The 13,279-nt window shown below is 41.3% G+C and overlaps 1 protein-coding gene across 1 annotated transcript in view; it reads left to right on the top strand.

The window, feature by feature from the left end:
• The window catches only part of LOC132157968 (lysophosphatidylcholine acyltransferase 1), a 43,228-nt gene that overhangs the window by 17,357 nt on the left and 12,592 nt on the right, over positions 1-13,279 (top strand). Inside the window, exons 2-9 of the mRNA XM_059567204.1 lie at positions 1,630-1,769; positions 8,649-8,863; positions 10,356-10,468; positions 11,183-11,243; positions 11,532-11,590; positions 11,850-11,884; positions 12,058-12,112; positions 13,160-13,242. Of these exons, the coding sequence (XP_059423187.1) occupies positions 1,630-1,769; positions 8,649-8,863; positions 10,356-10,468; positions 11,183-11,243; positions 11,532-11,590; positions 11,850-11,884; positions 12,058-12,112; positions 13,160-13,242 (761 nt within the window). The remainder of the gene's footprint in view (positions 1-1,629; positions 1,770-8,648; positions 8,864-10,355; positions 10,469-11,182; positions 11,244-11,531; positions 11,591-11,849; positions 11,885-12,057; positions 12,113-13,159; positions 13,243-13,279) is intronic.

The following is a 13,279-nucleotide window of genomic DNA, read 5'->3' as shown; positions in this document are numbered from 1 at the left end:
TTTCTGTTACATCATCAAGTTGTTCTGAGGTTTTGGATATGCTAAGGAATTTGGTTACATCAGGAAGATAACTTAAAAAGCAGTCTTTTGTGTTAGAAGTGATGGTTCTTCCATACTTGTAACAAGAAGTAGGATTTACAATTTTGGCTATATGAATTTTGCACAGAACTAAATAATGATCTGAGATATCATCACTTGGCTGAATAATTTCAACACCATCAACATCAATTCCATGTGACAGTATTAAATCTAGAGTATGATTTCGACAATGAGTAGGTCCTGAAACGTGTTGTCTAACACCAATAGAGTTCAGAATGTCTATAAATGCTGATCCCAATGCATCGTTTTCATTATCAACATGGATATTAAAATCACCAACTATTAAAACTTTATCTGCAGCCAGAACTAACTCGGATGTAAAATCACCAAACTCTTTAATAAAGTCTGTATGGTGCCCTGGTGGCCTGTATACAGTAGCCAGTACAAACATAACAGGGGATTTATCATTAACATTTGTTTCTTTGGATAATGTTATATGAAGTACCATTACTTCAAACGAGTTATACTTGTAGCCTGCCCTCTGAGAAATCCTGAAAACGTTGTTATAAATTGAAGCAACACCTCCATCTTTGCCTTTTAGACGTGGCTCATGTTTATAACAGTAATCTTGGGGGGTGGACTCATTTAAAATAATGTAATCATCAGGTTTTAGCCAGGTTTCTGTCAAACAGAGTACATCTATATTATGATCAGTGATCATATTATTTACAAAAAGTGTTTTCGTAGAAAGGGATCTGATATTCAATAAGCCAAGCTTTATCATTTGTTTATCCATATTGCTTCTGTTTTTTATTTGTTGAACCTCAATTAAATTGTTAACCTTAACTTGGTTTGGACGTTTTTTGTATTTTCTAGTTCGGGGAACAGACACAGTCTCTATAGTGTGATATCTAGGTGAAAAGGTCTCTATGTGCTGAGAATTAACTGACCTCTGTGACGGGAGGCAGCTAGCAGACGGTCGGTTTAGCCAGTCTGTCTGCTTCCTGACCTGGGCCCCAGTTAGTCAAGTATAAACACTAAGACCAATTAAATGTTCCTTAACATCTAATGAATTCTTAAATATTCTCAGGACCAACAGTGATTTTTTTTTTAAATGCATGATTTGAATTTCTTGGATGTGGAAGCTTTGTTTAAAATTTAAAGAAATCATCTAAAGTGTCTGAAACCATTCACATCACATTTTTTATTTCATTTTTAAATATTTAATAATTTAATAATAATTTTAATAATTATTTCCCTAAAATCCACCTAGGATGTCAGTGAAGTGGTTTCATTAGTCGTCATTTATGTTTGAGTGATGATTTTCCACCCTCACTATGAAGTGGAGGCCAGAAACACGCTTGAGACGAGTGTGTGAAGGAGTGTTTGGTTAAAACTGGTCTGCTGGAGACTAACCCCAAGACTCGAGTCGTGTTCCTCAAGGTGTTGCTGAAAGGAAGTGTTGAGCTCTGAAGGTTTTGATAGTCTAATGATGTCTGAACTCGGGTTTGACCCTCAGCAGCTTCGTCTCTCTGATCTGTAGAAATGCTTCATTTAACAATTTTTGTGTGTGGTGTGTTTTCTCTGCAGATCGGTTTGATGACGGTGACGCTCTTCCCCATCCGGCTCTTCATAGCAGCGTTCATGATGCTGCTGGCCTGGCCGTTTGCCTTCATCGCGTCGGTGGGCCGCTCCGAGACGGCGGTGGAGCCGCAGTGCTTATGGAGAAAGTAAAGAGCTGAGAATAACAGCCGTTATTTCATTCTGTCAGATTCACAATGCTGATTGGTGTATTTCCTTTGCTCTTCTCGCTGTAGAGTTTATAGTTTGTCTGTGGTGGGATGAATTTGACTTCAGATCCTCTATTTGGTAAATCAGGAAGTTGCAGTCACAGCCAAACAGTTTCTGTTTCTGTCACTCAATGCACACTTCCAACGAGGCAGCGTCAGCAAATGCGTTCATGTTCTCACGTCTGTATTTTAACGTGTTGAAGGGACACACATATGCTTAAATATTAGGATTACACTATGGTTCAAAAGCTTGGGGTCAGTAAGACTTCTGCTCAACAAAGCTGCATTTATTTGATCAAAAATACAGTAAAAATAGTAAAAATGTGAAATTATACTAACTGTTTTCTATGGGAATATCTGTTAAACTGTGATCAAAGCATCATTACTCCAATCTTCAGTCTCAAATTAATGGAGTTGAATCGATCCGCCAGGATGTTTTACAGACATTCAGATAATCCTAGAAGTGCTGGGATAAAAGATTACAGTTCGGATATAAACTATGATGTGTACAGTAGTGATCAAAATAGAGTAAATCAACTTTTGAAAGTAATTCAGTTCAAATAAAGATTTATCATCACAGTATCGCAGCAGAAGGTGGTGAACAGGGGCTGTTAAAATGTGTTTGTCTTTGAGATTCGTTCAAAAACACTGATTCATCTACGAAAGAAAGAAATCTTGACTGAGTCATTGAATCATTTATTCATAAATTACATGGGATTTTGTTTAGTTGTCTAATGTTTTTTTCTTCAGAATCGTGCGAACCACAGATTCCCTAAAAATAAAATAATAATAATAGAAATAAATGAATAAAAAGTCTAAATGGATCCAGAATTGTGCAGCTGTTTTGCACTCACACAGTTCTTTAACGAGTCCAGTTTTTATGTAGCCGGCTGATTTTCGTTCATGGTATTCAGCTGTTAGAAATCTAAATGTTTTGCATTTTTTAGCCACATTGAAATCTAAACTGGCAATCGAAAAGAACCAGAATGGATCAGCAGAATCGGAATTGATCAAATTCAACAAAAAACAGCCCTATTTGCTGCTTAATAAACATTTCTGATTATTGTGCGTCTGTGTGTGTGGAGTGAAGTGTGGTGCTGTATTAATTTTCATGCAATTAGCTCAATTAGAACACAATAAGAGGAACCCATTTGTTACGAATGAGGTCAAACTCTCCTCAAAGAGTATTTAAGAAAAAAAAAAAAACATTCCTAACAATCAACAGGGAGTCAATCAACAGACTCCTTGGAGTCCCCCGCTCTCACTCCTAAGGCTTCAAAACACCAAAAACACTCTTTAAAGTGAAAAAGTACATTTATTTAAAAGAAGTAGATCAGGAGCAACATAAGCTTCAGAAGGGGGAAAAGCCAAAACAAATAACAAAACAGAGCTAACTCATTTTAAAGATACTAACCTAGAATTAAAATAAACTGAAAAAAGTACAAAACCTTCCCTCTCTAATTATCATAACCAGGAGAAAACGAATAATAAATAAAAAAGGCACCCACCTCCCTACCATGCTACAGTTAGATAAGGGTCTCATTTATCAACGTTGCGTACGCACAAAATAGGCATAGAAATTGCGTACACATTTCTTTACGCACATATCGGGATTTATAAAAAATAAACGTTAATATGTACACACTGTACGGACATTATAAACCATGCGTACAAACTCATTTTCATGAGGTGAGAAAATTAATGAAGTAAACAACGACTTTAAACTCTGTTTTCATGTCGATACACACATTTACATTAAATATTCCACTCGCATTGAAAGAGATTAACACTGAAATTACATAATTTTACAAACAACATAATTGCATAATTTAACAATAAACAATTTTTCTGTGACATGTTATTTTTATTAAAGCGAGGAGTGATATAGGTGCACAATAATTAATCTTTAAACTAAACTACAGATCACGTTATGAGAAATATTTTAGCGAGAACTGATGGATGATGCACACTTACTGTATTATTATGGCGAACACGGCTGGATTACTGTACAACCACAGCTGCACAGAGGAGTTAATGTGTGTCAATTCATCTCTACTACATTATGAAAAACTCCACTATATTTGAAGGACATAACTAGGAGAAAACGGTAAGAGTTGCATGTTGACTGTGATTTATAAAGAGATGTTTGCGCAGATTCTGGCGTGCGCATGTTTTTATAAATTTGAAAACTTTTGGGCCTACGCAAAATCTAGCTTTGGTGCCTACATAAACTTTTACGATGAAATCTACGGAGAGTTTTATAACTGAGACTCCAGGATTTAACAAAAAGAATCATAACAAAAGATAGTGGTTTACATTAAATGTCTCATAGAAAGCATTTAAGAAACACTAATGCGCACCATGCTTCATAAAGAACACATCTGTCTTTCAATCAAGGAAGACACAACAAAATCATAGGGCCCCATGAAGTTCAGTTTTTTATTTTTTCTCTTTTCAGCGTTTAGCTGTAGGCCTATTTGCAAACATTTTCTTTCAGATTTGATGTTTTATTAAACCGCTATTTTATTATTATTTTTTATATATATATATATATATATATACATATACATACAGAAAATGACAACTGGTCAAAATGGCAAATGTTTTCATTTTTCTGATTGAAAATCCAAATATGGATATTTTTTTTTTAACTAAAGTTAAAATGTTAGGTATTGTGCTGTCTAAAAATGAATATAAACATGTCTGAAAACATGACATCATTTTTGGTATTTTGACCAATTGCCATTTCATGCCAATTTTTTTCTTTATTATTATTTAAAACTTTGAAGAAATGCAATCAGTAGTTTACAGAATAAAACCCAAATTAAGGTTCCTCTTCAGGAACTCGAGCTGCGTCAAAAGCGCTTTGGGGAAACGCCTTTGGCAAGATCAACTCTGAATATCGTGTACAATCAGTCCAATGGAAGAGCGTGACGTCACAGGCGGGCTGGCTTTAGCTTCGCGGCTTTCAGCAAGCGCTCTGTGTGTGCATGTTCAAAAGTCTGTCTTGTGAGTCTTATTTATTGTTGTCTGTCCCAATAAAGCAACATAATGCCAAAGAGCAAAGATAAGACTAGACATATGAAGGGCGAATCCAGATCGCCCACGCTACATCACGGCTGGGGATACACACAATTTATGCGCGATCTGCCTGGGATTGAAGCTCGGGTTGAGCAGACACTTGCGAGCTATCTGTCACCTGGTTCGGCGTCGTCTCTGAAGGCTCCGGCCTTGCCCACAAAACCGTTAAAAACAACATCCATGTTAATGGGCAAGGGCTATGTGGCAGCAGGTCAGGCGGGGGCGTGCATTCACACTATGGCCGTCCTCCAAGCATATCAAGCTAACTTGCTGAGAGATGTAGACGAGGGAGAGGGGATCAAGTCCGACGATTTTGCAGAGCTTAGACGGACCGCTGATCTCTCCCTCCGCGCCACCAAAGAGGCCGCTCGCGTGATTGGGCGGTCTATGGCAGCCTTGGTGGCCGCGGAGAAGCATTTATGGCTGACCCTGTCTCAGATAAGAGAGCGTGACAGGGTCTGCCTCCTGGATGCCCCACTTCAAGCCTCGGGCCTGTTCGGCGACACAGTCAATACCGTCGTCGACAGGTTCCAGGAGGCACGCAAACAGGCGGCGGCGTTCCAGAGTTTCCTCCCTCGTCGCTCTCGTGGGTTATCTGGGCGGGAGATACCCACGCCACAGGCAGGCTCCTCATACCACGAGGCTCAAAAAGCAGAGCTCTTGAGCGCTCTGAGTCGGGGACTTCCAAGGCAAAATCAGACCTTCGTGCAATTATCGAAGCTAGGAAGTCCTCGCCAAAGAGGTCCTAACGCCAGAGGCGCAGCGACCCTGAGGGTAGCCCCTACTGGGGTAGAGCGGTGTCCACCTCATACGGTGCCCGTCTCACCCCAGTGCCCTCTGGAGGCCGGTCTGCCAACCCTGCCAGTGTTTCAGGGTGCAGTGGTTTATGTCCGCCCGTGAGCGTAGCGGAGCTGGGAAGCTCGCCACCCCTTCGGGGGCCTCTTACACCAGATGTCAGTCTCGAGAGACTGATTCCCTTAGTACATTATTTAGCAGCGTGGAAACTACTGCCAAATGTATCTCAATGGGTCCTGCACACAGTAGAAAGAGGCTATTGTATTCAGTTCGGCCGTCTACCGCCGAGATTCAATGGGGTTACACCGACAGTCGTAGGCCCCCAGCAGGCTCTGGTGATGGAACAAGAAGTGAATACCCTATTAAGGAAGGAGGCCATCGAGGTGGTCCCTCCTCTAGACAGGGAGTCCGGGTTTTACAGCCGGTATTTCATAGTTCCAAAGAAGGATTGGGGGGTTGCGTCCGATCTTAGACTTACGTCAATTGAACCTCTCAGTAATGTCACTGAAGTTCAAAATGCTCACTGTCAAACAGGTTGTAGCTCAAATCAGATCCGAGGACTGGTTTGTCACAATTGATCTCAAAGATGCATACTTCCATATATCCATCCTTCCACAACACATGAAGTTCCTGAGGTTGGCTTTCGGGGGCAAAGCCTACCAATTTTGAGTACTTCCCTTCGGCCTTGCATTCTCAACCCGCACGTTCACGAAATGTGTAGATGCAGCTCTGGTACCCCTCCGTATGCAGGGCATCCGCATTCTGAACTATATCGACGATTGGTTGATTTTAGCTCAATCAGAGCAGATGGCGGTTCGACATCGAGGTGTCGTGAATGTGGGAGCAGACATGCTGTCGAGACAGGGGCCGAGGCCCGGGGAATGGATGCTTCACCCCGAGGTGGTGAAGAAGATATGGCAGATATTTGGCAAAGCTCAGGTGGACCTCTTCGCGACTCAAGAGACATTGCAATGTCCCCTCTGGTTCTCTCTAGTTCACCCAGCTCCACTGGGACTAGATGCCATGACACAGACCTGGCCGAGGCTTCGTCTGTACGCCTTTCCCCCCACTGTTCTGCTCCCGGGAGTTCTGGTGAGAGTACGCCAGGACGGGGTCCGTCTGTTCCTAGTAGCCCCGTTCTGGCCGGGCCGAGTATGGTTCGCGGATCTGGTCTCTCTCCTCGAAGGCTCTCCATGGGCGATTCCAATCAGGACAGATCTACTCTCTCAGGCGCAGGGCAAAATAATCCCTCGCCCGGAGCTGTGGAAGTAGTGGGTGTGGCCCCTGAGGGGGCACAGTTCATAGCTTCCGGTCGCTCAACTGAGGTTGTTGAGACCCTCCTCCAATACAGAGCTCCCTCTACGAGGAAACTGTACGCCCTGAGGTGGAAACTCTTCACCTCATGGTGCAGAGACCGCCAGCTTGACCCTGTTAACTGCCCAGTTGGTACAGTTCTTGAGTTTCTACAAGCTAGCTTCTACAAGTATTCCGCCATGGGACTTGGTCGTGGTGTTAGAGTCTCTCTGCAAAGCTCCATTCGAGCCAATTCAAGATATATCAGATAGACATCTGACCCTCAAGACTGCCCTGTTACTGGCTATTACATCTCTTAAGAGAGTTGGAGACCTTCAGGCCCTCTCGGTGGCCCCTAACTAATTAGACTTTGCCCCTGGTATGGCCAAAGCATTCTTATACCCTCAAGCGGGTTATGTTCCCAAAGTTTCCTCTGTTACACCACAACCTATCATACTGCAGGCCTTCTGCCCTCCTCCCTTTCGGGAGCCAGACCAGGAGAAGCTAAATTGTATGTGTCCAGTGCGAGCGCTGGACACATACGTCCACAGATCTGCCCTGTGGAGAAAATCTGACCAATTGCTTTGCTACGGTCCTCCTAAAAAGGGTTCCCCTGCCTCTAAGCAGACCCTTAGTCGTTGGATAGTCGAGACTATCAACGTCTCCTATGAGTCCTCTGGTCTTCCCCTTCCTTTGGGAGCCAAGGCTCACTCTACATGGAGTATGGCTGCCTCTAAGGCCTTTTTAGCAGGTGTGTCCCTCTTGGACATCTGCAACGCTGCGGAATGGTCCACGCCCTCTACATTTGCCAGATTTTACAATCTCGATATGCGAGCCGCTCCTGGCTCTTCTGTCCCCTTGCCTTAGCTGTGCTCTTCGGATACACACTAGGCAGGGGATTGGTAGTCTGGCAGCATTGGCACATCGTTCCCCAAAGCGCTTTTGACGCAGCTCGAGTTCCTAAAGAGGAACGTCTCTAGGTTACGAATGGGAACCAGAACGAATGGGAACCAGAACGAGAATCAAAGGAACGAGACGCTGCGTCGCAGAGCCATACTCCCGGCACCCCTGCCGCCGCTTGCTTCCCTACTTGAAGCTGAAGCCAGCTGCGTGGCACGTGCCTTCATAGCTTCCTGGTCGCTACGTCACCCCGTCTGTGACGTCACGCTCTTCCATTAGACTGATTGCACAGGATATTCAGAGTTGATCTTGCCAAAGGCGTTTCCCCAAAGCGCTTTTGACGCAGCGTCTCGTTCCTTCGAGGAACTAGGGTTACATTCATAACCTAGAGACGTTTTCCTCAAACACATAACTATAAATGAGTCCAATAAATGATCTATTTATTTTTATTTTTGTTATTTTTTTTTACTTTTTATATTTTATGTAACAATAATCATTAAAAGAATGCATAATAAAAGTCTTACTTTATAGTGACATTAAATGAATCAGAAATGGGTCCTTTTTATTAACTCCGTTCACTTAATGATACGATTTTTTAATGTTTTATTTTTTGTATTAAACCCATGATGATGTATTGTGGGGTCACTGGTGTATTATGGGGTCACTGGTGTATTGTGGGGTCACTGGTGTATTGTGGGGTCGCTGGTGTATTGTGGGTCAGGTGTGAGCGGTGTGCTGGCTCTTCTGCAGGCTGGTGGACGTGGTGCTCAGGACCATCATGCGGGTCATGTGGTTCGCCGGAGGTTTCCACTGGATCAGTATTAAGGGAAGACAGGCTCTACCCACTGAAGCACCCATCCTCACCCTCGGCCCGCACTCGTCCTACTTCGATGCCATTCCTGTCACCATGACCATGGCTTCGATCGTGATGAAAGCGGAGAGCAAAGACATCCCGGTGTGGGGCAGTAAGTCCTCTGTTCTCTTCTGCTGCTTCTTAACAACTGATCTTCCATCCTCCTTCTACCATCACTGCTGCTTTATAAAAAGCTTTATTAATTTACTAATTAATTGAATTGTCAAAAACAATGTAATGAATATATTTTTCTTTATCAATTAACTTCTCTTAACTAAATGAAATCAACATTTGGTGTGAGCATCCTCGTGGCCCTCGTGCAGAGTTTCTGGAAGCGTCTCGGAGACACAGTTCTTCAGGATTGAGTCTGTCTCAGTGTGTTCTGTTTCTTCATGTGACTTTAGACTGATGATGAAGATCAGATCACATCTCTGTGTGCAGCACACACACCTCACTGCATTATTATAATCAATGTTTGGGAATGTAAACCGATATCTCCTACTGACACATGACAGCGAAAGATAGAAATAACCAACTTCAAACCATTTTAGCTGGTATAAAAATACTAGTGTTCTGATCATTTTGGCCACCGCTGTATACATGTACTTTTTCCCAGTTTCAAAAATAATCCTAGTTATTCTGAACTTCAGAGCTGTAGAGTATCGAATCAGTAGTTTTGGGGGATTGTGTCAGAAACGCAGCGGTGCATCAGCGTAATGACAGATACACAGGTGTCTTTCTCCTCAAACACATCCCGTTACTTTAAGGAAGACACTGCTAGCTTTGTTAGTTTTCCTCAAGCTGCTGTTCTGTATAGATTTGTAGGGTTTATTAGTCTGACTGACAAGCAGCAGCTGTTCACATGAACTCCTGCCACAAACCACCAAGTCTGGCCCACGCTTTAGACCTGTGCTTCATGATGCAGCGTGCATGGTTAGCAGATCAGATCACGGCTGGTTTTGTGCTGATTAGATGAAGCTGGTTAGTGCTAATTTTGGTGTGTGCGCTGATCAGCCTCTAATCCCCAGATCTCCGTCCATCTCTCAAGTCTCAGCTGCTGTAGGGAAGTGAAAGGAAGATCTGAATCTGATTCTGTCACATGATCTTCTGAAATCAGAATAATATGATGATTTACTGCTCAAGAAACATCTCTGATTATTATCAATGTTGAACACAATATTTGTGTGGAAACTGTAATGCATTTTATTTTTCAGGAATCAAAGATGAATAGAAAGTTCAGAAGAACTGCATTTATTTGAAACATTTTAAATGTCTTTACTGATCAATTAAATTCAATTGATTAATAATTCATTGACACATTTTCAGTTTTTATCTGATGATGTGAAGAAAAAAATATATATTAATCTTATTCCGTTACTTAGAGAATCAAAAACAATTCAGTCTTTGTTACACACCTCTAAAAACATGATTCTTCATGCTAAATAATGCTAGTTCTCTGTGAGACAGGTTTGAGAAATTGGCTCGATATCTTTGTGTCGCTCTGTCCTGGATGTGTCATTGAGTCCTGCGATCAGGCGGCTCATTAGGGTCTGGAGAGTAATAATAGCCACAGCGTCTGTGAAACGTGTCTGTCTGTGTCTCAGCTCTCATCAAATACATCCGGCCCGTGTTCGTGTCGCGCTCGGATCAGGACTCCAGGAGGAAGACGGTGGAGGAGATCAAGAGAAGAGCTCAGTCAGGAGGAGAGTGGCCACAGGTACAGACAATATTATTATGAGAATATTAGTATCGAGCTAAAAACTAACACCACTAAACATACCAGATTTCATCGGACTTAGTAATAATATTTACAGATGCTTGTGCTGTTTTAGATTAACCTCTAAAAGGATGTCACTTCCGGCAGAATGATGGAAAGTTAAGGAAGTGACTTTGGTTACACAAACAGGGTGGAAAGGGATATTGAAGACACAGGGTGAAAAATAAATAAAAATAGGTAGTTAATTAAAACACTAATCTCAAGAAAATTTATGTTTGGAACATTTTGATAAAAAACAAAAAAATGTATATATACAGTATATATTACTATTAATATATATTCTCGTAACATGAACATCCAGTCAAATCAGAGCAGTGAAATGATTTCCGATTCATTCCTGGTTTACTGTACCGATGTGCTGATGATGTGCCGGTTTAAACATTATAGGGTTAATGTTTTGTCCAAAAAAACAAAAGAAAGTCTGAATCATGAGATGGAAGAGTTGCAGTTACATTTATTTCTTAGTTTATATCCCATCACTGAAATAGTTTTCCATGTGTATGATTGGGACTTTGTGAGTTTGTAGCTCTCTTTAAATCAGTTCCTCACATGCGAGGCCTTATAGTGACTCAGTCTATTTCCAGATTTGATTCACTGTTGATTTGGTGAATGGATTCATGATTGTGAACCGATCAGAAACTCTTGTGTTTTCAGATAATGATCTTTCCAGAAGGGACTTGCACCAACAGAACCTGCCTGATTACATTCAAACCAGGTGTGTGTGTGTGTGTGTGTGTGTGTGTTGGGCGATATGCTCAATTGTCATATCATCGTTCTGTGAGATCGCGATACATGGTATCATCGTGCTAATTTATGTAATTATTTAACTGGTTTCATTGCTGGAAAGTGAACCAACACCACTGTAAGGCTGAAGAAGCATAATGTTTTTTAATATGACTGAATTTGTATTTAAAATGATAAAAATTTAATAGAAACATAGTAAGTTACTAATTATAATGCTTACAGTACAGTTAATGTGTTGATGTTTGTGTGTGTGATTCAGGAGCGTTCATTCCCGCGGTTCCTGTTCAGCCCGTCGTGATCCGCTACCCAAACAAACTGGTGAGATGTCTGACTTTATACAGTTATTACAAACAAAACTGAAAGATTGTTCTTGACCTAATACGATCAGACTGGGCTTATGACACTTGCGGGACAAAGTAATGTGTGTTTCTTTAAAAGGACGTACACATCATAACTAATAATTAGTCCAGTAATGAAAGCTGTCATAATTTAACACACTGATGTGCGGTGTGTGTGTGTGTGTGTGTGTGTGTGTGTGGTGGATGCTGATGGATTGACGTCGTGCTTCTCGTTACAGGACACCATCACGTGGACGTGGCAGGGGCCCGGAGCGTAAGTGCCTCAGTTCTCCACAGCTTTTCATTCAGCTCTTTCATAGCTGTAGTGCTAGATGAACAGACAGTAAGAAGTGCAGGTGGAGCTTCACTGCTGAAGCAGAATATATTAAAGGAAGGGACCTTCACTTGGAGAGCGGCACACATCAGTGTAACTCTGCTCTTTTGCAGGTTTAAGATCCTGTGGTTGACTCTGTGTCAGCTTCACAATGAGTTCGAGATCGAGGTGAGTCTCTGTTCTCTGGCATGTTTTGTGTCATCATCTGAACCATAGCAGATCTTCTGAAGAGCGTATGAGAGATGTGTGTCTGTTTGAGTGGGTGTCGTGAGGGTCAGTGAGGTGCATGCAGGGGTTGGGCATCAATTCTGATTCTGATTCTGCCTACTGATTTCAAATTCTTATCAATTAAAGTCAAACGTTTCAATATCAAACATATTTATAATGTGTCTCTTTTTACAAAACGGCTACATAAAATCTGGACTCGATTAAGAGCGGTTTGTGTGCAAAATAAGAGATGCACGATTCTGGATTTTTATTTATTTATTTATTTGATGGAGATTGTAGTTCTCTCACAATTTAGAAGAAAAAAATTGTGTATTGTGTAAAGAGAAGTGTCACGGAATTTGGCTAATTTTAGATGACCGACTCAAAAGTCAGGCTGTGCACTTAATCAGGTGGTGATATGGATGAATGTGTGTGAATATTAAAGCACTGCTGTGTGAGTGTGAATCAGCTTGGTTTGTGTGTGTTTTTGCTCTACTACACACACTGAAACACACGTGATGCTTGTCTGTGTCTCACTACTGTATATGAACACATTTCACATTTTGTATTGTAAGGATTATCACAATTTTCTGGCATGTTTTATTTGTAACAGTAAAGCTGTGTTGAGCAGCACTTTGTATGCAATCATTTTCATTTGATCATATTTTAAGAAATGCATTAAATTGTTAATGCCTTCATTTGTTTAGTACAGGATTTTTTTATTTTTTACACTAATGTATTTTTAATACATTATAAATCCAGAAAATTCAAATACACAATTGTTTTTCTGAATTAAAAAAAAAAAAAACATTTCATAGAGCTCTATTTTTCCAAATATAGAGAAAGTTGTATAAATTCAGTTGAATAGACTTTTCGAAGATTGCAATTTAATTAAAACAATTATATTTATTTAAATAATTAAAGAAAAAATGCTTTAGCGTGAGCTGCAGTCCAGCATGAGCTGATTCACACAGACGTGTCTTCAGTGTGCTTTTCTCTTTCTCTTAGTATCTGCCCATATACTCGCCCTCAGAGGAGGAGAAGAAGAACCCAGCGCTCTTCGCTCACAACGTGCGCCGCTTGATGGCAAAGTAAGATCTCAGCGCTCCTCATGGCCTCAATCTCTCC

The sequence above is a fragment of the Carassius carassius genome, chromosome 15, assembly GCF_963082965.1.
Source record: "Carassius carassius chromosome 15, fCarCar2.1, whole genome shotgun sequence".
NCBI lineage: Eukaryota > Metazoa > Chordata > Actinopteri > Cypriniformes > Cyprinidae > Carassius > Carassius carassius.
The sequence above is the reverse complement of the archived record's forward strand: the minus strand, read 5'-3'. Positions and strand labels throughout refer to the sequence as shown.